Here is a 24,411-nt window from a genome sequence, read left to right on the forward strand (position 1 = left end):
CAGCGTTTTGTCAGATACTGCAGGCTCTGCCAGAGGTTGGTGGGAAACTTGGCTTTATCTTCCTAGCAGCCAGTGTGAAGAGGGAAGTGGGTTGAGGGCTGCAGTCTGCTATTTGTGAGCTCTGGAAAAGTGTGGCGTCTCCCATTCTGAGATCTGAGAGGAGTCTGTCTGGAGGGGGAGGCCACTGACTGGGCTTCGTGGACGGTGCGCGCCAGTGTCCAGCCCCCTGCCAGCCTGGGGCATCCCGAGCAGCACTGGCCCTGAGGGTGGCCGCTTGGGTGGTTTTTCTGAGCGGGAGCGCCTTCAGGGAAGGCGGAGCTGGCCGGGGAGGGGGGCAGATGAGCTCCTGATTCCACAAGCAGGCTGTGGGGTGTCTCCTGAAAGGAGTTCTCAGGAGGGCTTCACGCGGTTTTGGCCTGCTGCCCTCCCTGTCGTCCTGTGCTTTCTCCACGCTGGTGAAGAAACTACCATTTTGCCTTTCTGACTCCAGAACACGAGCGGCTACGCAAGTACCACTGAAGAGGGCGCACTCTGCATTCCTGACCATCACCTTTGCCCAGCACCCCCAAATCCTTTCATATCCTAATGGAGAATTTAACATCCAATAAAAAATGACTGGTACTTGGACTGCTTCACTGGCTCAAGCGATTACCTGCCCTGTAGCTGCTACTGCTGCACAAGCTGGGGTGGGGTGGTTCTACAGCTCCCAGAGGGAACTGTCAAGACAGCCCAGGACTTTGAACCGTGAGCTTCAGGATCTCGCCCCAGTGTCCTGGAGGTCACCTAGCGCCCCGTCAGCAGTACTAAGGTGTTTATCTTCTCTCTGCCTCACTTTTGGTCTTTTGTCAGCTGACACACTCACAGTATAAGGCAGATGCCCTAGTTCCTAAGAATGGTCTCCCACCCCCATCTTTCTGCACCATCCTGGGGTATTGGGATCTCAGGGAACCAGGCGCATGGGCTCATCTGGTCCTGGTAAGTAAGCCTGACTTGCAGGAAGGCCAGTGGGATGACAAGGTGGGAAGGGAAAGCCCAAGTCCCGACAGGAGCTCAGACTGCTGTGTCCAGCACCCTCTTCTTACACTTCACCAGAGGCCTTTAGTGAAGTGACAGCAAGGTCAGAGTCAGTTTCTTACTAAGGGGTGTGTGGTGAGCATATACACGCGTGGAGTGTCCGGTGAGATGCTCTGTCTGATTACCTCCTGCACGGTCTGAAGTTGAAACAACCCCAACCCCAAAGTCTCCCAACATCTGAGATGAGGGACGCCTGCCAGGTGACTATCTCCGTGACCAGGCTTCCAGTACGCCCCGCCCTGATGCCCCAGCGTCACTTCCTGTCGTGAGATTACACTCGCTCAGAGGGCAAGAGGGAGCACCAGCGTCAGCCAGCAGCAAGGACCCTGTCCTTGTCATGGAGGCCCTGAAGTAATGAGACGGCGCTTACAAAACAAGCTTTAATCAGCTTCATAGAAATGGTTCCTGTAGTTGAACTCGAATAGGCCCATTTGCCCCGCAGGTTGCAGGTGCCAGTTTCACATTTCCAGGCTCAGAGGCAGGGGCCTCTCCTCTGGGCCGGTGGTGTCTGACAGTACAGATGCTCGATGGCGCGGGAGGTAGGTGCACAGGTGGACTGCGTGTCTGTGGAAAGGCTGGCGGCAGCTCCAGCGTAAGGTGTACCTTAAACACCATCAGGCAGGTGCCCCGGGAAGATACGCCCAGAGGAAAAAGGCCATCACACCTGACAGCCTTGGCCCTGCACCCTTCCTCAGCCGTGGCCACCGGGGAGCAGGACCCGGCTGAGGCAGCAAGCGTGTGAGCTTGCCCTGGGGGGCCGCCTCGTTCAAATCCCACCAACAGATGAGCCTCTGATTCGGCAGGACAGGGAGGAAGCGGGCACGACCCGGCTGCAGCTTTAAACACTCCACCAGCCCCCGGTGTTTAAGGAGGCCCGAGGGGAAGGGCTGCCCTCGCTACAGAACTACCATAAGCACAAGCCCTTTCCCACAGCTCCCTCTCTCCTGAGAGGGTGGTGTGCAGAGTCCCAGAAAGGAGGCCAACCTGAGGGGCCAGACTGGAATATGTCCCCCTTTTAAAGGAGATTACAGCAAAATGACGGGGATACTGACAAGACGGAGCCCCTAAGGGTAAAACCCAGGTGCCTGCCTGCCGGCTCCAGCCAGAGCTGCACCACCGCTGGCGTTAAACAGATGCACACTCCCAGGAATGGCCCAGAGCGCCGCCCGCACGGGGCCCCCAGGCGGCACGGGGCCCCCCGGGCTGCTCTGAGCCGGCTCCGGCTGCTGTCACTGTCCGCTGAGAAAGGCCAAGTGCCCTTTGGTGCATCTGTTGGCGTAGTGTCCTTTTTCACCACACTGGGAACAGCGGGGAGGGAGGAACAAACAGAAAACACCGTTTCAGATGCAGTTCTCAACTGAGGCAGCACCCCACCCAGTACCAGGCTGGGGACAGGGACGCTAGAATTCTGGGGTGTACAGACTCATTCAGGTGGGAAGCGAGTTCCAGAAAGTCAAGGGGCCCAGGAACCACAGGCAGCAGCTAACTCAGCGGGCAGAAGCAAGCACGTGGCCACGGCAGCCTCTGGTGTTCCGGCTCAGAAGAAACGCCCAGGGCAACCAGAGCGCCCCCTGAGCAGGGACCGCGCCCCGCTGCACCTGGCCGGCCAGTCACTTACCTCTGAGGCACAGCTCTGGGACTCCCCGGGGACAGGGAGGCGGCAACGCGGGAGAGCCCCAGGCTGCTCCCCCAACTCAGGGACTCTGTGCGTGGACAGAGGGTGGGCTGCACCCAAAGGGCTCTCCCTCGGGGCTCCTGCATACTTGTCTAAGCTACCCCTGGGCCAGGTTTGGTCACGGGATCAGAGAGATGGGAAAATTGATTAGACTTGGGTCAACAGATCTGGCAGAATCTCCTTAAAACATCTAGCACTGACCCTGGCTTCCTGTCCTTGCTGACGATCCAGACCCTCCCTTAGTTTCTCTTCATCCATTCTCCTTACTCCTCAGAGAGCACAAGGGGATTATAAGGAAGGAAAAGGCAGCCTCAGCCACTGAACAAGGGGTCGGGAGACAGACAGGGGCACCCATCCGACACCAGCCCCCAGCGCCCTCTCAGTCCTCTCTTCCTCGGTCTGGAACTTGGGGCTTTGGCCTGTTCTACCCCCTGACCCCACAGTCCCCGAGTTCTCGAGCCCGTCTGATCTGCAGGTGTAAGCCGTGTGCACGAGTGGCCTGTATGGCCGCCAGCTGGGCCTTTGGTAACCAGAGGGAGGGACTGAGCGCCTCCGCTTACAGCACCTGGCATGTCTACTGGCCTCCTGGAGTCCCAAGGCGGCTTGAATATCAACTGTGCCCGTGGCATGAAGGGGTGGTCAGGTTCGTCCCCTAGCCCCGTCTTTGTATGGAAGCTGGCTCTTCAGAGGCCCTGCTGAGTCCTGGAGGGGCGAGGCGACAGCACAGCTGACCCAGGACGCCCGAGGCGCCTGGCTGCGCTTGGGCACTGCCTGGTCGGAAGCCACCTGACAACCTCCCCCTCACTCACCTGCTTCCACAGCCCCTTTCCACATTCTCCTCGCCGGTCAGGGCTCAGGCTCATAAATTTGTGAGGTCTTCCCTACACACATGGGCACTCCTAACTGGTGTCTGGGCACCTGCCTCCCCCTCCCTCAGAACACAGACCCCCTCCTGGGAAGGAGCAACGGCAGAGGAGGTGCTCACCGAGTGTCTGATGGCCATGGTGGCTCAGCCCTTCCTGAAGGCAAGTTCTAGGGACAATATAAGCGTATAGTTTTTGACTCGGCCCTTCTACTTGTGGGTGCTCCAGACGCCAGACAAGAGCTCACCAATGTCTGTCAGGCTTAGCGCTGTCTTTAGCAGCAAAACTAGAACTAATTACCAACAGAGAACTGGTAAAATGATGGAGCCACTGAAAGACCTTGGAGTAACTTATCCTGACACAGACTCAGAATGTAAGGTAAAAGGGACCCGAGGACACTACACCCGAGGGCCCTGTTTATATTGAAGTTCATCTTGTCCTTGTGCTCGTGTGAGTAGGTTCGGAGGAGCACGTCTCCGAGTGGTGCCCCTGTAGGAGCTGTGAGTGCAAAGGGCACAGAAAACAGCGTGGTGGGTGGGTGGCCACGCGCAGCAGCTTCCCTTAGGAGAGGTGGGGATAAAGGACAGCACCCACGGTGCACCCCCAGCACTTTGCATCATCTAGAAGTCTTCACAAGAAACAGACTCATTCTGTGTTCCGTCTGATCCCCCCAGATCTGAAGCCTCTGTGAACCTTGTTCTGCTGGTCGTTTCTGCTCACTCGCTGGTGTCTATTCCCGTCTACAGTGTTTAGTTCCAAGCTCTCTTCTGGGGAAACCTCATTGTGGGAATTCTGTGTGGGCTGGGTTGAGAATTAATATCTCGAAGCTACGTTACCGGGGGCTGTTTCAGATTAGAAAACGCAGCCTGTGGCTTTTTGGCCCTCACCAAGGCTCAAACTTGAGGAAGGGCTTGCCCACCAGTGACGAACATCTCTGAAAGGACTTTCCTCATCCACTCTCCACCCAGAGCCAAGAGTTTTCCCTGAAGGCCCCATTTTGTGTGTATGTGTCCTGATTCCTCAGCATGCAGACCTAAAGCTTTGTCCCTTCCCTCAAGTGTGCCGCATGGGGTGTGAGGACCCCGTGCCCGCAGAGGTTCAGGGCTCACTCCGTTCCTGGGCTCTGGAAGATCCCCATCCCTTTCTTGTGTGCGCAATCCGTTCACGCAACAGCAGCTGTTTAGTTGTTAACCTGGCCTTAGTGTGTCGTGGAAGTGGCATGGTCTAGCTCACCGGAGTGGCCCCGTTTTGCTCTTCCAATTAGCAAAAATAAAGATGTCTTCATTCTTCAACATGAGCTAACTCTCTGGGGAAGGAGGGAATGGCCATGGACTGTGAAAGACGCCCCCGCCAGCCCCAGGACTCACCTTGTAGCAGGTGACCTGCTCCAGCGGCCGGGGTCCTCGGTTGCCTGCACTGCTGTTTTGACTCTGCATGACCCCGATGACCTGCGGGGTTCTCTGCTGGTTGGGAGAAGAGTTCTGACTCGTTAACTGGATCAAGGAGGACGACCTTTGTAATGGCGGATTGTTACTTTGCTGGAAAGAGTTACACAACACGGTTTTACTGCGGAAAACACGTGCAGGCAGACTACCAATGGGGAGAGGAAAAAAGAGGGCGGGCTTTCTCCCGCACGACCGTGACCGTGACCAGCAGGAAGAAGGGCTTCCGTGGCGGCCCCACTCAGGAGAGCAGGCGGAAAAGAAACGTCTGGTGATGATGGCAGGAGCCGCTGCCCGAAAAACACCATGCAGACACACAAAAACGAAAAAGAAAAGTGGAAAACAAAACACCAAAGAGACAGGCGGTCTCTGGGGCGGCAGGGCGAGGGCATGAGCAGGCCTTACTTTTGTTTGTGAGGTTCTAGCTTCAGGTCAGGATGAACGCTTGGTTCAGCCAGCTGTTTAGAGCCTACACGGCGGGCAACAGTCACAGAAACGAGTCGGAGGCTGACACGCTGACCTGCGGTCTAGGGGCTGAGAGGGCCCTCCACTAGGGAGCAGGGGGCACGGGGCACCTCGGCGGGGCCCGACCCGGTGGGACCCTGCGTCTGGGCCCATCAGTGCAGGAGCCCGAGCTGGGGACTGGGAACGCCTGGCTCAGCTGACAGCAGTTCTCTTGGTTTATCCCACACACTCGGGGTGGTGGGGGTCAGGGTGGTGAGGGTGGCCGCATCCCCTCCCAGCTGCTTGACCTCCAACACAGACGGAGGGCCAGACTGGGCCCCGACAGTGGGCTCAGAGTCCAGCCAGGTGAGAGGTGAGGCTTCACGACCGGCGGGCAGCTCATCAGCCTGCTGAGACCCCACCGGGGACACCCGCCTGGCCTTCCTCCAGGACCTGCCCACCACCCGTAACCAATCCCAAAGTGCCCTTCGTTTGGGGGGCACTGTTGCAGATTCCCATGTGTTCAGGGCAGTTCCCTCTCCTTACGCTCGAGGGGAACGGCCCACTGCGGGGTGGGTGTGGGGCCCCCTCGCCTAGGAGACTGGAGCCAGCTGGTCCCTCAGCCTCTGTGCCCAGCATCCCTTCCCACAATTGGGCCGGGCCAGAGAAACAGGCGACCTCGCCTCTGCTCCCAGGTCTGCTCCCGCCCTGCCGGGCCCCTCGGGAGGGTTCCGTTGTGGAGGGAGGGGTCTGCAGCTAGCACGGCAGACATGGGGCGCCCAGCTGCCTACAGGCCCACAGGCCAGACGGGAAGAGGAGCCTGGCGGGCGCCTGGCTGTAGCAGGCCGCCCTCCACCTCGAGCAGGTGCCGGCTGCTCTGCCCCCTTGGAGTTTCTGCCAGAACTCGGGTGACTCCCCTCCGCTCCGGCCCCCGCCCCTACCCTCCTCTCAGGGCCTCCCGCCGGCTCCCCGGCGGACTCCGCACTGAGGCGGGCACTGGGGGCGCTGTGGCCAGGGCGCTGCCGGGCCCCGCAGCACCGCGGGCCCGGGGCATGGTACCTTTGTGGGTGGCTGTGTCTGCTGCGGCAGCGGCGGCTGCTCGGTGGTTCCCATCGGCAGTTCAAATCGAGGGCTGGTCACGAGAGGAGAAGAGGAGGGGAGAGAGGAGCTAGGCGGGCGGGGCTCCCACGTTCTGGCCCCAGGAAAATCCCAGCCGGCCTCTCGCCGAGCCCAGGGCCACATGAGCCACCTGGACAGAGGGTGGGGGCTGGTATTCAGCTCCGCCAGGCTTCGGGACGGATCTGAGGCATCTGGACTAGACCCAGCTCTGCCTACACTGAGCCGTGAGCCCTGGCGAGCAGTGCTCAGAGAGAGGAAGGAGACACGGTTGGAGGGCACAGAGACGCTCCCGGCACACACCCTTCGCTGCAGGGACGGGGTTAGACCTCTGCCCACAGAGTCCTGGTGGACATGCCCCCCCACCCCCCGCCCACACAGAGGAACCCCTGGGCCACCTGCAGGCTCCCGGGCTTGCATCTCGGGTGGGGGACCAAGCCAGCAGCACCAGCCACCTGCCCACCACGTGGCAGTGAGGACATGGCTGCCAGGCCGGTGTCAGCAGTGTGGACGGAGGAAGCGAGGGGTGGGGGCAGCTGACACTACTCTGGGTGCCGCCACCCACGACCACCCATGACCACCCAAAGTGACAGACGGGCACGGAGGCCCAGGGGAGGAGCGCTGGGCCCTGCTGGCAGGAGGACTGGGCTCTAGAGGCCACAGACCTGCCTCTGACCAAGCGCCCCCACCTGTCCCCACCTGCCCCTGGCCAGGGGCAGGGCTCGGAGCCTCAGCATTCCCATGTGTGAAATGGGGACCTTCTTTCACACGAGGGTCTCTGAACCAGTGAAAAGGGAAGCCCAAGCTCAGTGCCTTCACGCAGGAGGCCCTGCCTGAGACAAGTTCCCTTCCATGAGGGCACAGGTTCTTAGCTTGAGGTCATGTGTGTCTGAGTTTTTCTGGAGTACAGGCACCAGAGTTTTTATCTGAAGCCAAGATGGACTGTGACCCAGTAAAGGTCAAACCCTGGTTTAGGCAGGACCACCTCTGGGCTCAGAGCAGTGGTGGCCCCTCCCTGCCTTCCACCCGTCCCCAGACCCAGTCATGACGCTGCCCAGTGATCAAAGCCCAGATGGGCCCAGGAGAGACACGGGAGCACGGGGCCTGGTACTCACTGCATGAATTTACAGGAGGGCCCCTCCGGGCAGAATCCCACGAGGTAATTGACACAGATGACTCTCCGCGTGTGCCGGTGCCTGCACAGGGGGCCTGCGGAGCCGAGCACAGGCCCACTCAGACCGTCTCCTCTCTGGGGGACGCCCTCATGCCCCCCTGCAACTCGAGCCCTGCCCACACCGGCACCCCGGGGTCAGCGCACAACAGGGCTTCAGATGCTGGCTCTGACTCGTGTTCAGCAGGGCGGTGGGCAAGACACACAGACTTTCAAACACTAGTCTCCTGGTCAGACATCTAGGTGAGGATGTGGTCCAGGGGTGCCTGTCCTGGGGAGGGATGTGAGGGTGTGACAAAGCCTCACCAGCCCCCAAATGCCTAACACGATGTTTGTAGGAACAGGAGGGACGTGGGCGGGGGGGGGCAGGACGGGCCTCTGGCCGGGAGCCCCGCTCCCCCACACCTACCGTGCTTGCAGAAGCCGCGGTCGTACCACGGGCAGTCCTTGATCTTGGACTCGGGGTCAATGTGCAGGAAGGGGCACTCCTTGTTGCTGCACTCCCCTGCGGGGACCAGACAGGCGTCCACCTCGGGGCGCGGGACCCAGACCCACCCCCGATCCTCCAGAGGCCAGGGCCGTGGGACAGCAGGGAGGGCTGGGGGTTCCGGTGCCCTGTCCTGGCCCAGCAAGCCCTGAGACCCAGGGCAGTGTGTCTCGGAGCCTCAGTCTCCTGGCCTGTACCTGGGCTGTGACGGTCCTTCCCCCACAGTCTGTGCTGCCTCGAGGGTCACAGACACTGACAGAGGCGGGCACCGGGTCCACCTCATCAAACTCGTCAAACAGCTCCCGGCTCCACCCCTCACCCAGAGGAGGTGTCCTGGGCATTGTGGGGGGTCCAGATGTGCAACGTACCAGCTGAGACCAGTGGGGAAATTACCGGTCTGCGCTGATGCGTTCTTCATGTTGGGACAGGGAGAAGATCTGAGAACTGCCTCTCAGGACAAGAGGAGGGAAGCTCTGGGAACTCACAGCTGGGGCCCTCTGGTTGTCGTGTAGTCGCTCAGTCGAGTCTGACTCTCTGTGAACCCGTGGACTATAGCCCGCCAGGCTCCTCTGTCCATGGGATTTCCCAGGCAAGAACACTGGAGTGGGCTGCCATTTCCTTCTCCAAGCAGTCTTCCCAACCCAGGGATGAAACCAACTTATATTGCCTCTACAAAAAAAGCTACAACTATCAGGAACAAGCCAGCAGGCCTACCTGTCGGGCCACTGAAAGAATTGAGGTCTCCTCGGACAACAGTGCACAGCAGGCTGCCAGCCCCCTGCCTGAGGCCAGCAGTTCCAGGGCCAGAGCCCAGCCTCATCCTGACCAACAGGGCTTCTTCCTGGGCAGCCTCGCCCAGGGCAGAGCCAGGGAGTCTAGTTCCATCGGGGAGCACGTCAGCTGCACCGAGCCCTGGGCCAGCCCTACCGCCCCGGCTTCACAGAGTTCATAAGCTCAGCGGAGGCCACGTGTCCTTTAGGCAGAAACAAAGGCAATCTCCGTTTCCCAGGTAAAGAGGAGGGCTTTCTGCCACCAGAAGATGGTGCGCCCCACTGGCTGTTCTTAAGGACTGTTTTAAGGAGATCAGTCCTGAGTGTTCTTTGGAAGGACTGATGTTGAAGCTGAAACTCCAATACTTTGGCCCCTGATACGAAGAGCTGACTCATTTGAAAAGACCCTGACGCTGGGAAAGACTGAAGGCGGGAGAAGAAGGGGACGACAGAGGGTGAGATGGTTGGATGGCATCACTGACTCAATGGACATGAGTTTAAGTAAACTCCGGGAGCTGGTGATGGATAGGGAGGCCTGACGTGCTGCAGTCCATGGGGTCGCAAAGAGTCGGACACGACTGAGCGGCTGAACGGAACTGAGTGAGGACAGCCAGGCGCCTACCTGGGATCACACTTGTAGAGAGAAGGCCTCTAGCCACCACTCCAGCAGCAACGGGTGACTAAGGGAGAAGGTTCACTGGAGCAGAAACAAGGCCCCCAGCCAGCTGCCCTGTGCCTGTGCCCGCCGCGAGACCCAGATCTGCCTCAACCTCCCAAAGAAACAAGGCCCCCAGCCAGCTGCCCTATGCCTGTGCCCGCCGTGAGACCCAGATCTGCCTCAACCTCCCAAAGTGCCCGCAAGTGCTCGAAAACGGACGCACGGGGAGACACGGGGGTCAGGAGAGAATAACCCCAAGTTCCCACAACTAAAGGGCCTGCTGAGGTCGGCAGGCACCACGCGCGCAGGAGCACCCGCTCACGCCCAGAGTCTCATGCCTGTGGAGCCTCCGGGGGCTCCCCACCCCGCCCCGGGGGGCCGCCTCACCGAACTTGGAGTAGAAGTAGCACTCGGGCATCTTGGTCATGTCGTACTCGTGTAGGAACTCGCACTGGTCCCCCTTCTTGCACAGCCCCCGCAGCCAGTGCTTGCACACCACCGTCTTCTCACCACTGATGTGGCGGAACGGGCACATGCCCCCTGCCGGGGAAGATGCGTGTGAAGACCCAGCGCCCCCACGAGCCGCGTGTCTGAGAACATGGTGGCTGCCCTGGGGGGAGGTGCTGTGATTTCAGGCTGCACATGAGCACGCGCTTCAGGTTTTAATAGTTGTGGATTTTATTGTGATGTGTCTTGGGAAAATATAAAACATCCAATCGAGGTATCAACAGATATTTCTCTAAGATGGAAACTTAAGAAGCCTAAGGGAGGTGGGGGGAAGGGGGGGCATTTTTCTTAATTTAAAGAAGAGTTCTGGTGATATAAAGACTCGTCAACATTTGTAGAAGCAGTAAAAGACTGGGGGTGGGGGAACACACCTAGGGACACCGTGAGTCTGCAGAAAGCAGTGCGAACCAGGGATCCGACAGCTTGTGGGTCTGCCCAGGGACAGGGTGGTGGAGGGCACCTCGGGGGGATGCAGGAAGCCAGGGTCTCTTACCTTTGCCACAGGCAGCTTTCAAAAAGAATTCACAGACAGCAGCCCCCGACTCTGCAGAAAGAATGAGAGGTGTCAAACAGGGTGAGGTGTGACTGCTACCTGTGACATCTGAACACGGGGTGGGGACCCTTCTGGCCTTTAACCCATGGAGGAGTCAAGGTACAGGAAACAGAAACCTGATCACAGTGGGGAGGAGAACGCTCCCCACTGTGACATCCAGGACCTCCCACAAGCAAGATGCTTTCCAGGGGTCAGAAGTGGATGGGAGAAGGAAGGACGGAGGACAAGGTCACAGAGATTAATTACTCCCAGCCCAGACCTTCCAGAAGGCTGATCCAGGAGGCTCTTTATCCTGAGGGCAGAGGGATGTAATGATCTAGGAAGAACAAGCCAGTGGAGATTCTCAGGAGGAGCCTGCCCCAGAGAAAAGGCGGGTGCCTCGGAGACGCTATTTTGGAGGCAAGAGCATCACTGAAGACACGGGAGAAGGACTGCTTTTGGTATGCCACGCCAACATGCAATAATTAAAGGAGCACGGACTTCCGCTCCCACAGATGCAGCTGGTTCAGGTGAGGGGAGCAGAATAAAAGCTGAGCGCTGAGAAACCAATGGTGTCCAGGGCTGTTCCAAGGAGCCCAAGAATTCACCTGCCATGGCCACCAGAACAAAAAGTCTGTGGCTTCTCAGTTTTCTCTATCAGCAGGCATCGTGGGAAACCCACCGACACCATCTCTAAAGACCACTTGCATGCCTCTGCTTGCTAACTTGCAAGAGACTTCGTTGGCTTCTTGGAAGCAGGCAGATTTTGCTAGGACAGATTTAAGGTTACAGAAGTAGGAGTCACAGGGGTGTCACTTGTTCGCATTTCAAAAAAGTCTGAGAAGTCTTGTTAAGACATTAGAAAAGTACCATTTAAGAGTATTTCTGGGCCTTCATCCTTTACAGAGGTTAAGTCTGTTTCATTCCTTAAAGTACACTGCCCTGGGGGTCAGGTTTTAGGCAGACAGGATAAAGGAGTTTGCCTTCAGGACAGAACTGATATGTCTACTCCACATCAGGAAGGGAATGGGGACTTCCCTGGTGGTCCAGTGGTTAAGAATCCACCACCCTGCAATACAGGGGACAAAGGTTCGATCCTTGGTCAGTAAACTTAAGATCCCACATGTCCCAGAGCAACAAAGCCCGTGCTCTGGAGCGTGAGGGCCGCAATGAAGATTCTGCTTGCCACAACTAGACCCAACACAGCTAAATAATATTTTTAAAAAAAGAATGAGGTGTAGGGATGAGAGAGGAAGGGCCGTGGCCTCCCTGGATTCTAACACACTGACCGTGATCCTGGGCAGGTGGCGCGAGTGCTGAGGGCGCTCACCAAGTCAGAGGTAGTACCTGTGGCCAGGTGTGTCCTGGACCCTCTCTAAGAACAGGTTTGTTCTCACCTCTGCACCTGCCCTCAGAGTCAAGTATCTGCTTCCAAGCTGGAGCGGGGAGAGAGGGAGAGAGCTGCCCTGCATGGAGGGCAGCTAGTGCCATCGGCCAAGGAAAAGGCCACACGTGTGAATGAATGTATAAGCACGAAGTGATCACGTGAGTGGACGAGTAGGTTTAAGAGTATCTGAATGTAAGCAGCAGTTTATAAGCCATGTACAGTGGAGACAGTGTAAAGTAAGGCTGTTTGGGTTATGTCTCTGGGGCGTGAGCATTATCTTACACAGAAGTGTCAGCGCGAGAGCGACACCTCAGAGGTCATGTGTACATACGAAGTGTGGCCTCTTGAGGGGAATGAGGCTGCAGGGAGACTCGACCAGCCCGGGGACAGCAGGAGGACCGTGGGCTGCGGCCCATGTCCTCTGCGGTTATGGGAGACAGCCCGGGAACTGCAGATGGGAAGATCAAGAGCCCCAGTGAGCTCACCTGGCTCCATCTGGAGCTCAGTGGTCTTTGGCAAGTCCTCCCTCCACCCCCAGGCCTCAGCCCATCTGTGGCTTGAGCTCAATGAGCTCTAAGAGTCCTTTGAAATGTAATGTTATAGCATTAGATTTCAAGTATGTCTGGAAAGGAGAAAGGAAACTGTTCATTTCTTTTCAAGTGCTATACGTCTCAAGGAATTCCCTGGCAGTCCAGTGGTTAGGACTCCCCACTTTCACTGCCATGGCCAGGGCTCAATCCCTGATGGGGGGACCAAGATCTCAGCAAGCGGGGTGGGGTGACCAAAGTAAATAAAGTGCTAGACATCCCATCTGAGTTGGGGGGTGGGGGGGGAAGCCAGGAGCCATCATGTGGTGGGGGAGAGTGAAGTGAAGGGAACTTAAGTAGCTGCCTGGGTGGCTGAATGACCCAGAGGTGGGGTCCAGAGAAACACTGAGGTATGGGGTCCCAGGAGCGCGAGTCCTAGGAGAAAAATGGAGCTTGAGAGTCTTCTTGGGGGTCTCCTACAGAGACGGGGGGGTGGGTCCTTCCCACAGCAAGGCTTCTCCAACGGCCCAGTTTTGACGAAAGCAAGAAGGCGCTCAAAGGGGGGCTGGAGGTGGGGAAAGGGGCTATCTTAGTACGTCTCTGTAGCTGGAGAGTGTGTGCCAGTGGGGGCAGGATTTCCAACCCAGGATACCCGCCTTCTTTTAAGAGTGATTCCAACTGCCCGACGTCGCCCTGCCTTTCTGAAGCCTGCATTCGAACAGCCCCCGGGAACGGGGGTTCCCTAGTCAAAATAACGGAGGGGGAGGTGTCCCAGGATCGGGGGGAAAGGAGTCCCAGGACCGAGGGGGAGGAGCTCCCGGGCGGAGAGAGAAGGCGTCGGAACCAGAGGAGGGAGGTACCGGGGCTGAGTCGGTCGCGCCCCTCGCCCGCCCGCCCGCCGCGACCCCGCGCTCACTGTCCATGCCGGGGAAGGGCAGCGGCTGCGCCCCGAGCTGCTGCTCCACGGCGATCTCCAAGTCGAACTTGATGTGGTCCACGCTGGCGATGATTTCCTGCATGGTGGCGGCGGCGGCCACACCGGCCCGGCTCCCGCTGAGATCCCCGGCCGCCCTCACACCTCTACCCGCCGCCGGCTCAGCCGCACACGGCGCCCCGCAACCTCGCCTCGCCTCGCCTCGCCTCGCCTCGCAGCCGCCGCCGCCGCCGCCGCCGCCCGAGGGATGCCGGGAGCTCCGGGAGCCCGCGCCGGCCCTTTTCGCCTGTTCAGGCCGGGCCAATGGAGAGCAGAGCGCGGGTCGCTCCGCTAGGCTCGACTAGCCGCTCACCGAACGTCCCACCTCCTTGCGCGACCTGAAGCCACGCCGGGAGTTCGCGACGCGGACTGGGCCTGCGCGAGATCGGCAGGGGCGCACCTGGGAGAGCGCGTTGGAGACGCGGAGCCGGGGACGCGGCGCGGCGTGGCGGGGTCGGGCCTGGCTGTGACGCCAGGCGGGGCGGGGGTGGCGCGGACTCCGGGGCCGAGGTGCGGGCGTGTTCACTAGGCCGGACTACTGGAGTGAGTTTCTCGTTTGACCGTCTCAGGAGCCCGGGCGCCGGGCGAAGGCGGGCCAGAGGGCCTGCGAGGATCGCTGCGAGGGTCGGAGGTGGAGGCCTCTGCTGAGGGGAGCGGTTTAGGCCTGTGGAGAGAGGGCTCGAGTGTCGGCCTGAGGTTCCCCGGAAGGGTCTGGGGAGGGGTGAGGCCCCCTGGGGGAGGACGGCGGCAGCGGGTCTCTGATTCAGGGATTATTAACCGCGGGCTGGTGCAAGAACTCGGGGAGGAAGACACCTTTATTGTCATAAGTGAAACTTCGTAAGTCTTTCCTCACCTGACGTTGTCTGTGCCCAAAACGAAGTCGCGATTGCAAATAGGGATGAGTGTAAATGATGGAGATAGGAGTATCCACAACTCCTACAAACTCATTTACAGTCATCGCTGCTTCATCAGATCGATAGGATCTTGTTACTTAATGCTTTGAAAAGAAGACTCTGTAGTAATATAGCATGAGTTTGTTTTAAAAGCATCCTGGTAGCGATTTCAGTATCAGTAATTACAATTCTCTGTCTTTTGATTAATGTGTGTAAACCTTTAATTTAATGTGGCTACTTGAAGATTTAAAATTACATACTGGCTCGCACTGTGTTTCTGTTGGAGCCTCACCGGGTGCAGAATGGTACAGATAGGTAGTTTATCGGGTGCTCACCGTCCTGTGCCTGCATCCTGATATCTTGAGATTAGATCGTTGCCATGGTGCTGTGTGGGTGATGTTATAGGTAACTCCAGTTTACAAGCAAGGAGACTGAAGGCCAGAGCAGTGAGTGCCCGGGGACACAAGGATGGTTTGATGGAGCTGCAATCTGAACCCAGGCTTTCTGACCTCAGGACTGATGCTTGTGCCACTTAGCCATCTTCTTTCTGCCTTTTGTGACAATGACATTGACTTTCATTATTTTGCCGACCTATGCCAGGCTCCAGAGGAGAACACCAGTAATGGACTTCGTGAGGCTTGCTCGGCTCTTCTCCAGCCCCCGCCCCGTGGGACTGTCCATCCTGTGCCACCTTGACCCTCTCAGAGCCCAGTGGGCTGGAGGCAGGGAGGGACCGGTGTGGCCTAGGGCCACAGGGTGGATTCGGCCAGCGCCAGCAGCCTTCTCCAGCTCTCTCTCTCAGCTGCCCCTCGGCTCTCAAGGCCAGAAGAACACAGGCAGCCTCAGCTCTGACCCCGGCCAGCCCAGCCCCACGGCCACCCAGGAGGAAGGGGAGGAGGAGAGCTTTGGGATGCTCTCCGACAAATACTCATCTCGGAGAATGTTCTACAAATCGACAGCCCAGCTGTATAACTTGCGGCTCAAGGAACAGAATATTGAAGATGATGAGGAAGGGGAGCTGGAACCAAAACCACGGCGGGGCCCCAGAAACACCCCTTACTGGTACTTCTTTCAGTGCAAACGCCTGATCAGGGAAGGAAAGGTAGGGAACATCTGGACTCTGCTGCTGCTGACTCCTGCTTCCGTGGTGCCACCGTCTTTTGTGAGGGGCCACCCTGCTGTCCTGTGGGATGCTCAGGGCTCCTCTCCCCTCTGTCTTCATTCCCCCCAGTGCTGCCTCAGGCGACCCTCCAGCCTCCTGGCTTCCCGTGCCCCCTCCTCGATGCCATTCTCATCTTCCTGCTACCAGCCCAGCCGTCCCCTGGGCTCTCCATCTGTGTATCCAGCTGCCTCCTCACCATCTCCATTATACTTACCCTCAGTGGCCTGGAATTCTTGTTCCCAACCTCGATTTCTCTACACTTTGTTCATCTCACTAATTGGTAACCCGGTTTTTCCATCCATCCAGGCCAAATCCCTTCACCCCTAAGTCTTCTTTCTCCCGCCAACTCTGCCTTCAAAGTGTCTCCCATCCTAACTTCTCACAACCCTCCCCCTGAATGCCCAGGCCTAGCCTTCTCCTCCCCACCTCTCCCACTACCCCCACCCCCGTCAGCTATTATGACACGTGTCACTAGTCTCCCCGAGGCTCTCTCCACCTCTTACCCCGACGTGGACTTCGAGCCGTGAGCAGATAGCAGGTGGCCTTTCTCCACCCTCTAGCACTCCCCGTGTATTCAGTGACGGTGGGGGTGTTCATTTTCTTAGGTATTGATAATGACATTCCATTTAGGTTTAAATATCTCTTGGCAGCATGTGTTGAAGCTTTTGTGAATGAAGTGATAAAATGTCTGAAATTTGCTTTTTAAAAAAAATTGAGTTGGAGGGAGGAGCACAGGATATTGATGAAACAAGATTGGCCAAACATTAATAGTCTTTGTAATTACACCTGTCTACTCATGTGTATATTTGAGATTTTCCTTAATGAAAAGTTGAGAAATAAAGAGAAGCCAGAGTCCTCATGATAGCTTATGAAGCCTGCAAAAACTGCCTCTTCTCCCCCTCGACCCTCCCTTCCCTGTCTGCCTGCATCTCCCTTCCTTCACTCTCTCCCCTGCAGCCACACCCCCCACCGCCCCCACCCAGGTCCCAAGCACACTCCTGCTTCAGGGCCTTTGCACTGGCTGTTCCCTCAGAGAGCCGCCTGGCTCCTTCCCTCACCTCCTTCAGATCTTTGTTTACCTGGGCATTGCTCCTGTGCTCGCGGAGTTCCCCCACAGCTGTGGGGCCAAGAGCGCTCATAGGTGGTGGGAGTCTGGTGGGCTTTCCTTCCCGTCCACCACGAGGTCCCCTTGCAGTGGAGCACAGACACCGGGAGGCTGGTGGCAGGGGCCCAGGCTGCGTGTTTGGCTCCTGGGCCAGCCTGGGCTTGAGCTCAGGGAGGGTCCCTTAGCCTCGGTCTCCGTCCCTCTGTTGAGCCCCCTTTCTTGTGTCCCCCCTTCCCCGACCCCTTCCCCAGCTGGCCGAGGCCCTGGACCTGTTTGAGAGGCAGATGCTGAAGGAGGAGTGCCTCCAGCCCCTCGAGTGCAACTACACGGTGCTGATCGGGGGCTGCGGGCGGGCCGGCTACCTGAAGAAGGCCTTCAGGCTCTACAATGACGTGAGCATGGGGCAGGGGGGCGGCAGGCCAGGCGCCCTCCAACACGGGCTTTGGGCCCCAGAAGAGTTGGTTGCAGGTCCTGAATGTGTTCCCTGCTAGTGCATTACCCTGGGTGGACAGTTTCACCTCTCCAGCCTCAGTTTTGTGGTCTTATCACAGCTGACGTTACCTGGGCCAGAGTGGTTTATCTACCACGAAGGTGCCCTTTCCAGCCGCTTTTCATTGAGTGTCCTTCACATCTTTATTATTGTTGCTGGTTACCTATTTGCCTGTCGTGTGTCTCCCCTGTAGAGAGTAAGCTCAGTGGAGACAGGCCTTGCCTGTTCTGGTAACCCCAGTGGCCAGTGCCTGGCCTGTATTAAGTCCTCAGTACACGTCTGTGGAATATGTGAGCACATACAGAGTGTCCCCCCATCCTCAAAGTTGGGATCACCATCTTCGTTTCTCCAGTGAGGACACTGAGGCCTGGAGAGAAGTGCCGTGTCTAAGGTTACCTGTCTCGACCGCTGACATGGAAGTTGAGCCCAGCCACGGCTTGAGAACAGGGTTCTGGGCACTCTGCGGCAGCTGCTTGCTGCCCTTGGTCAGGTGGCCCTTCTCTGGGAAATAGCAAGCATTTGCCTTTACCAGGAGCTTCTCAAACTCCGTACCCTGGAGGGCTTGCTAAGCAGTGTGAGCCGGGCAGGAGGAGGGCTGGGGAGGCCGGAGATGTGCTGCAGGGCCGTGCTCCAGGCTGCCGCTCCAAGGGGCCACTCTCCCAAGACAGTCTCCTTTGTAACAACCTTCCAGTGTGACTTATCACCCCCATTTTTCCAATGGCAAGCTGATTGCCCACAACCCCTCAGTTACTAAACATTGGAGCTGGGGTTTGATGACCCCTCCTGCCCTTTTCCAGATCAGATCTCTTCCACAGATCTTAACAGTCAGGGCAGCCTGGGCGGCCAGAGGGCAGGAGCGTCGGGAAGACCCTGCCGTAAGAGCACTTCAGGCCCAGAGTGGGCTGCTGAGTGCCTTGGGGAGGACGCTTTCTTGCTTGGTGCCTCTGGGGAGCGAGGCCAGCTCTCAGGGCCCCTCAGGGTGAGTCAGGGGTTTGGAGAGCTCGGCTCTGTGTGCTGGTCGGCTCTGCCTTGGCACAGGCCCCGCTCCAGGCCCCTTTGGTGCAGTAGCAGAGTCCTCTCTAGCCTCCTCTCCCCGTGGCCTGTGCGTCCCGCTGACCCCAGAGCCACCTCCAAGTTTCTCCCTGTCTCCGCAGATGAAGAAGCGGGACCTGGAGCCCTCAGACGCCACCTACACGGCCCTATTCAACGTGTGCGCTGAGTCCCCCTGGAAGGACTCCGCACTGCAGAGCGCCCTGAAGCTACGGCAGCAGCTTCAGGCCAGAAACTTCCAGCTCAACTTGAAAACGTACCACGCCCTGCTGAAGATGGCCGCCCTGTGCGCGGACCTCAGGATGTGCCTGGATGTGTTTAAGGTGGGGCCGTCCCTTCCTTCCTGCTCCCCACTCAGAGTGAGTCCTGCGAGGCCGGGCTGAGGCTGTGCCCTTTGTGTTCCTCACATGGGAAGGTTCAGGCACCAATGAGACAGGCCCCCTGTCGGCCTCTGGGGCTCACCGAGGCGTCCCTGCGGTCAGAGCCCTGGGCGGGACGGGGAGGCCCCCGCCCCGTGAGGTCGGGGTGTTGTGTGTGCTGCGGTGTGCTGTGTCCCGCTGAGGGCCCTCGCTCGTGAGATGCATAGCACTGAAGAGGAATCGGCGCTCGCTGGGGCATCGTTCCAAAGATCTTACAAAGCAAGTCCTGTGGCTTCCACTTCACTGATGAGGAAACTGAGATGGGCGCCTGATGCTTCCCAGACTCCTAGAGCAGGCCAGCGGCGAAGCTGGGACGTGAAGCCTACTCTGGGCAGGTCCAAAGCCTTGTGTGCAAGAGTGGCTCCTGGGTGGATCTTCATGGAGGGGCTGCACAGAAGTGATAGGAGTAGAGCCAGGAAGAGAGGCCTGGGAAAGAGGGGAGGAGGGAGCGCAGGCCGCCGGGGGAGCTCTGCTGCGGCTGGTGCTGAGCCGGCCCAGGCCGGATTCGGGCCCACTGCTCGGGATACGCAGCCCTGGGTCTGCCGTGGGGTGTCTGTCGGGCCTGAGCCAGACCCAGTGGGCCTGAGTCTGGGCCTCGGCTCTCCTGCAGAGTCTCAGCAGGCCCTCTTCGTTCCTTCCCCTAGGAAATCATCCAGAAAGGGCACGCGGTCACGGAGGAGACCTTCAGTTACCTGCTCATGGGCTGCATCCAGGACAAGAAGACCGGCTTCCGGTACGCCCTGCAGGTCCGTCCCACCTGGCTGTCCTTCTTGTCTCTTGCTGCCCCTCTCGCTCCCCCTCCACGTGCCTGTGCTGGGGGCAAATGGTGATTCTGGGTGCATTTCTTGAGCACCTGCTCCTGCCCCATGCCGGGTACTTTTATATTTGTGATCTTTTGGCCTTCCTGGAGCACATTGTTCCCTGAGGTTTACAGATGGGCGCACACCAGGCACTCAGAACGTGCAGCTGAATCCAACCCTTAAGTCGGCCTGGACTCTTCCAGAACTTGGCTTCTCTGGCCGTTTCCTCCCCAGGGAGTAGGGAGAAGGGCTGGGAGAAGCAGAGGGGTGGAAGTGCGACACAGTTTGGGATGAGCCAGGAGGGGAGGTGGCGCTAGTGGTGAAGAATCTGCCTGTCAGTGCAGGAGACCCAAGAGACACGGGTTTGATCCCTGGGTTGGGAAGATCCCCTGGAGGAGGGAATGACTACTCACTCCAGTATTGTTACCTGGAGAATCCCATGGACAGAGGAGCCTGGTGGGCTACAGTCCCTGGGGTTGCAAAGAGTCGGACACGACTGAGCAGCTAACACATACGTAGGAGGGGAGGAGGGTGCCTGTGTGGGCTCCTGGGGTTCGGGGACCAGGTTCCTGGGTCCTCAGTTGCCCAGAGCCTGGAGTCTTTCCCATGCCCCATTTGCCCACTGATGCCTGTTCTGCTGAAGGCTCGTTGGAGAGGGGGCTGGGGGCTAAGGTCTGCCTCTCCTCAGCAGGTGTGGAGACAGATGCTGAGTCTGGGGCTCCAGCCAAGCCAGCACGGCTACAACCTGCTGTTGGGGGCAGCTCGGGACTGTGGGCTGGGGGACCCGGCGGTGGCCTCGGCAGTGCTTCTGAGGCCCAGGGAGGAGATGGCCCTGCTCCAGCCCCCGGCCGGGGGGCGGAAGACTAGGAGGAGAGCCCAGGTCGGGGCGGACCGCAGCCTGTCGGCCAAGCTGCACGTGGAGGCCCTGGAGAGGCAGCTGTTTCTGGAAGCTTCTCAGGCACTTGAGGGGCTTCCAGAGCCTCAGGAGGCCAGAGCCCCTGGCCAGGCCCAGTCTGGGATGGAGACCAAAGCGGAGCCCGAACACACGGTTGCCCTCACCTCTGTGGCCCCGGAGCTGCCTCCCTGGGGGCTAGAGGCCAACCTCCTGACCCCGGGGGCGGCCCCCTTGGCTGTGGTCTCCTTTGGGACCGTGAGCACCCCTGCCGACAGACTGGCCTTGATGGGGGGCCTGGAGGGCTTCCTCGGCAAGATGGCAGAGCACGGGCTTCGCCCTGACATCAAAACCCTCACGCTGCTGGCAGAGGTGGTGGAGCCTGGGAGCCCCGCAGAGTCCTCGCTGCTGAGCGTCCTGGACATGCACGGGGTGGAGGCCGACCTGACCTTCTTCAACACGCTGATGAGGAAGAAGAGCAAGCGGGGTGACCTGGAGGGGGCAAAGGTGAGGGGCTCGGGGGAGGAGGCACAGGCTCCCTCCTCTCCTTCCTCCCGGGACTCTCTTCTGCAGGCGTATCGGTTCATTCCTGCCAGAGGCGGGCAGACTGCCCAGAGCCCCGTTCAGGCCTGGGCTTGGGTGACAACTGGGAATGGGGTGGTGGACCAGCCATACCCCCCGCCCCCCTGGGGGGCTCCCAGTGATGGGGCAGACTGCAAACAAGCCCTTGCACCGATGCAGCATACGGGAACATGTGGCCTGAGAGGCTGGTGGTTCCTGAGTGTGCCCACCCCCACCAACCTCAGTGACATCGTCCATTGTCACACTCACTTTGCTTGATGCCGTCCTGAGAGCTTGGCATCATCTGTGTCTTTACTGACCACACCAGGAAGCTCTGCCGCCCGTGGCTTTACCCATTGCACACACGGGGACACCAGGGCCCTCGGGTTTTGTCCATTCGTACATATTTCTGTGTGCTGCCCTTTTTGCCAGAAGCTCTGACCTGGGCTCTCATGAGCATCACAGGTGACAGAGCAGCCTCTGCCATCAGGCCCTCTGTGTCCAGCACAGCTTTCTCTCGAGCTCCTCCCCAGCCCCGCCCTGACCCAGCCGGCCTGAGCAGGCATCCTCTTCCTCTCCTCCCGCCCGGGACTTCCTCAGCCCGCTGTTGTTGGCTTTGTCTCTGGCCCTGGACCGTGGGACCGCCGTGCCCTGAGGCCCCTGGTGCTCGATCCACGTCCAAGTCCTGGGCACAGGGTGGATTGTGGCTGGTCAAGGAACAGGAGGGCAGGAACACAGAGGATCCAGAGGGGAGATGGCCTGTTGGGGACCAGCAGGCCGGAAGGCAGGGTATCCTCGCAGAGCTGCTGAATCCAGGGAGCCGGGCAATGAGGTGCTGGGCCAGACCCCGGCCTCTGAGTGCTGGGCTGAGGCCAGCGCCCAGGGTGGTCAGCAGGGGGAGCCGCGAGGCTTTCGAGAAGAACCGTGCCCCGGTGTCTCCAGCATCCAGCCTCGGGCTTCACCAGAGAAGGCTTTCGCTGGCCTGGTGGGTTACAGCTCACGGTGATGCCGCCTCTGTCCCCACAGGCCCTGTTGCCTGTCCTGGCAAAGAGGGGCATCGTCCCCAACCTGCAGACGTTCTGCAACCTGGCCATCGGGTGTCGCAGGCCAGAGGACGGCCTGCAGCTGCTCTCGGACATGAGGGTGAGTGGGCCCTGCCTGGGCAGGCCCCGGGGGTGAGGATGCAGGGTGTGGGGGCCTCCCGAACCCCCCAGGCCTCTGTACTCAGGGTAAGCTGCGGGGAGCAGGGTAGGGAGAGCGGGGTCTTGAGCTTCAAGTGAGAAGGGTCATTGTCCAGTTTGGGAGAGAGGAGACCGTGGTGAGGGGCTGCACGGGCGCTGAGAGCCAGGGCTGTTATCACTGAGGTGTGGCCGTGGGGTGAGGTTGAGGGGAGGGGATGGCTCTTGGCCCCAACCCTCTAGGGGCATAGAGGCCGTGATGGGAACAGGGAGGGCCAGAATTCTTGGGGGACAGGTGTGCAATGAACCCCCAGGAGGCATCTCCTGCCCATGGTTTACTGCCTGAGTTCGTTGCTCTCTGAGAACAACCCTCTGCTTTCTCTCCAAGTTCTTCAGGGCTGAGAGGGCAGGGCCTTCAGCTGCGGGGGATGGACCCACACAGGGTGTGTGGAGTGGGGAGTACAGCCTGTTGTTACTGTGAGGTCCTGCCCTTCTCACCCCTGGGGGCTGGTCTGCAGAGCAGGCCCGGGCGGCAGGGTGGCTCCCCAAGTCTGACGTGCCCCATAGGGCCACGCTCTCCCAACCACCGCCATCCTCTCACTGAATGTTCCAGGAATCCCAGATGACCCCCAACGCCCACATCTACAGCACCCTCATCAACGCGGCCGTCAAGAAGCTGGACTACGCCTATCTCATCGACATCCTGAAGGACATGAGGCGGAACAGAGTCCCCGTGAACGAAGTGGTCATCCGCCAGCTGGAGTTTGCGGCCCAGTACCCACCCAGCTTTGACCGGGTGAGTGCACCCGGCTCTGACGTGCCCATTGTCTCCCTGGCCAGCGTCACCCTCACGCCCACCCCACCCGACCCCCGTGCTGACCTCCTGGGATTGGCATCCTCTCACTTTAAACTGTCTGTGGCCCCCCCTTGGGGAGGATCCACACTCCTCAGACCACAGCTGGCCAGTCCCTGTCCACGTGACTCATCTCCCATCAGGTCGCTCTCCCCTTGGTGCCATCAGCCCCCGGCCCGCGGTCCCTTCTAGATAACACCGGCCTCTTCCGTGCCTCAGGGCTCTCGTCTTCCCAGCAGGCTCCCCTGCTTTTCACGTTCCTGCTTCTGTCTCATCCCGTTGGTCCCAGCTCGGCTGGCTCTTCCTCAGCGGGGCCCCGCTGGCCGCCTCCTTACGGCACAGCTCCTCTTCACCCTGTTTCACGGCCTGTGCTCACACGTACTCGTGTGTGACCCTCACTGTAAGGAGAGTGACCGTCCCTGGAGGTGGGGACTGTCTGTCTTGCTCACCGGGTCCCGGGTCCCTGCCCGTTGTCAGGCGCCCAGCACACACTGTTGTTCATTGAGTGAATGGGGATGGCAGGAGGGTGGTGACAGGATGTTCTGTAATGGCCACTTCTCTCCTTGCTGTTCCCAAGGTGTGAGGCTCTGCGGTTCTGGTTTTGAGGTCTACCGCGTCAGGCTCTGTGGCCTGATGGGTAGGGAGCAAGTCAGCCAGGACACACCAAGCCACGGGGCTGGGGTCAGGGACGGCTGGATGCTGAGTGCCATTAAAGAAGGCTTGGTAATTAGTGCGACAGCCGTGGAGAGTGTAGTGGGCAGAGGGCGGGGCTGGGCATCTTTGACCGGCTGATTGTCTTACTGATTCCTCAGTTCTTTACATACTCCATAGACTAGGCTTTTGTTGCTTCCATATTGCAAGTGTCTTATAGTCCTTCCATATTGCAAAGTTCTCCATGGAGGACCCACTAAGGGTCTTCTCAGTTTCAGCCAAGAGTCACCAAATACAAGCCTAAACCTTATTGTATTCACTCATACATTCATACTCACTCATGATGGGGAGCTTGTGTCTGTTGTCAAATTTTTGCTGCACGAACTTTCAGGCTCTATCAGGTACGAGTTCAGAATTGCTAAACCTTTGGAATCAACCCGTTTATCATGATGTGGTAGCAGTGTTTAGATCATGCATCTTTGTCTTTTTATCTATGTACTCTGTCAGCTTTCTCTTGGTATCTACCTGGCGCATCTTGTTTCCTTTCCTTTGTCCCACCTCTCCTGAGACCCCTGCGGCAGTGTCTGTGCCAAGCAGGAGCTGCTCAGCAGTGCGGACAGAGCAGTGGCCCCCGGCGAGTCTAGCTTTGGGGGGCTGGGGTGCCATCCCTGGCTAGAGGGGCTCAGCAGCACAGACTTATAGGAAGGCAGTACTCTCTGCTGAGCAGCTCC

The 24,411-nt window shown here is 59.0% G+C and overlaps 2 protein-coding genes across 7 annotated transcripts in view; one reads left to right on the top strand and one right to left on the bottom strand.

Annotated features, from left to right (window-relative positions):
- PTCD1 (pentatricopeptide repeat domain 1) overlaps positions 1-24,411 on the top strand; it is a 30,243-nt gene that overhangs the window by 4,586 nt on the left and 1,246 nt on the right. Inside the window, exons 3-10 of one of the 4 annotated variants that reach the window (XM_061153663.1) lie at positions 8,124-8,136; positions 15,129-15,621; positions 17,038-17,178; positions 18,431-18,649; positions 19,390-19,491; positions 20,237-20,944; positions 22,025-22,141; positions 22,790-22,972. In XM_061153663.1, coding sequence (XP_061009646.1) covers positions 8,124-8,136; positions 15,129-15,621; positions 17,038-17,178; positions 18,431-18,649; positions 19,390-19,491; positions 20,237-20,944; positions 22,025-22,141; positions 22,790-22,972 — 1,976 coding nt within the window. Of the gene's footprint in view, positions 1-490; positions 628-8,123; positions 8,137-14,019; positions 15,622-17,037; positions 17,179-18,430; positions 18,650-19,389; positions 19,492-20,236; positions 20,945-22,024; positions 22,142-22,789; positions 22,973-24,411 lie in introns of those variants that run through there. The other 3 variants (XM_061153660.1, XM_061153659.1, XM_061153661.1) reach the window with 3 other exon arrangements.
- Positions 1,441-13,825, bottom strand: CPSF4 (cleavage and polyadenylation specific factor 4). 3 transcript variants are annotated; one of them, XM_061153665.1, is made up of 8 exons: positions 13,570-13,825; positions 10,701-10,751; positions 10,088-10,240; positions 8,195-8,290; positions 7,730-7,823; positions 6,558-6,630; positions 4,980-5,150; positions 1,441-2,372 (listed from the first exon to the last, which is right to left on the bottom strand). In XM_061153665.1, exons 1-8 carry the CDS (start codon positions 13,670-13,672, stop codon positions 2,304-2,306), a joined length of 810 nt encoding a protein of 269 aa, XP_061009648.1. In that variant the 5' UTR covers positions 13,673-13,825; the 3' UTR covers positions 1,441-2,303. The 3 variants fall into 3 exon arrangements, with proteins under 3 accessions (XP_061009648.1, XP_061009650.1, XP_061009649.1); XM_061153667.1 differs by having other exon boundaries at positions 4,980-5,072; positions 13,570-13,824; XM_061153666.1 differs by having other exon boundaries at positions 4,980-5,075; positions 13,570-13,824.

This window comes from Dama dama, chromosome 10 (assembly GCF_033118175.1).
Source record: "Dama dama isolate Ldn47 chromosome 10, ASM3311817v1, whole genome shotgun sequence".
NCBI lineage: Eukaryota > Metazoa > Chordata > Mammalia > Artiodactyla > Cervidae > Dama > Dama dama.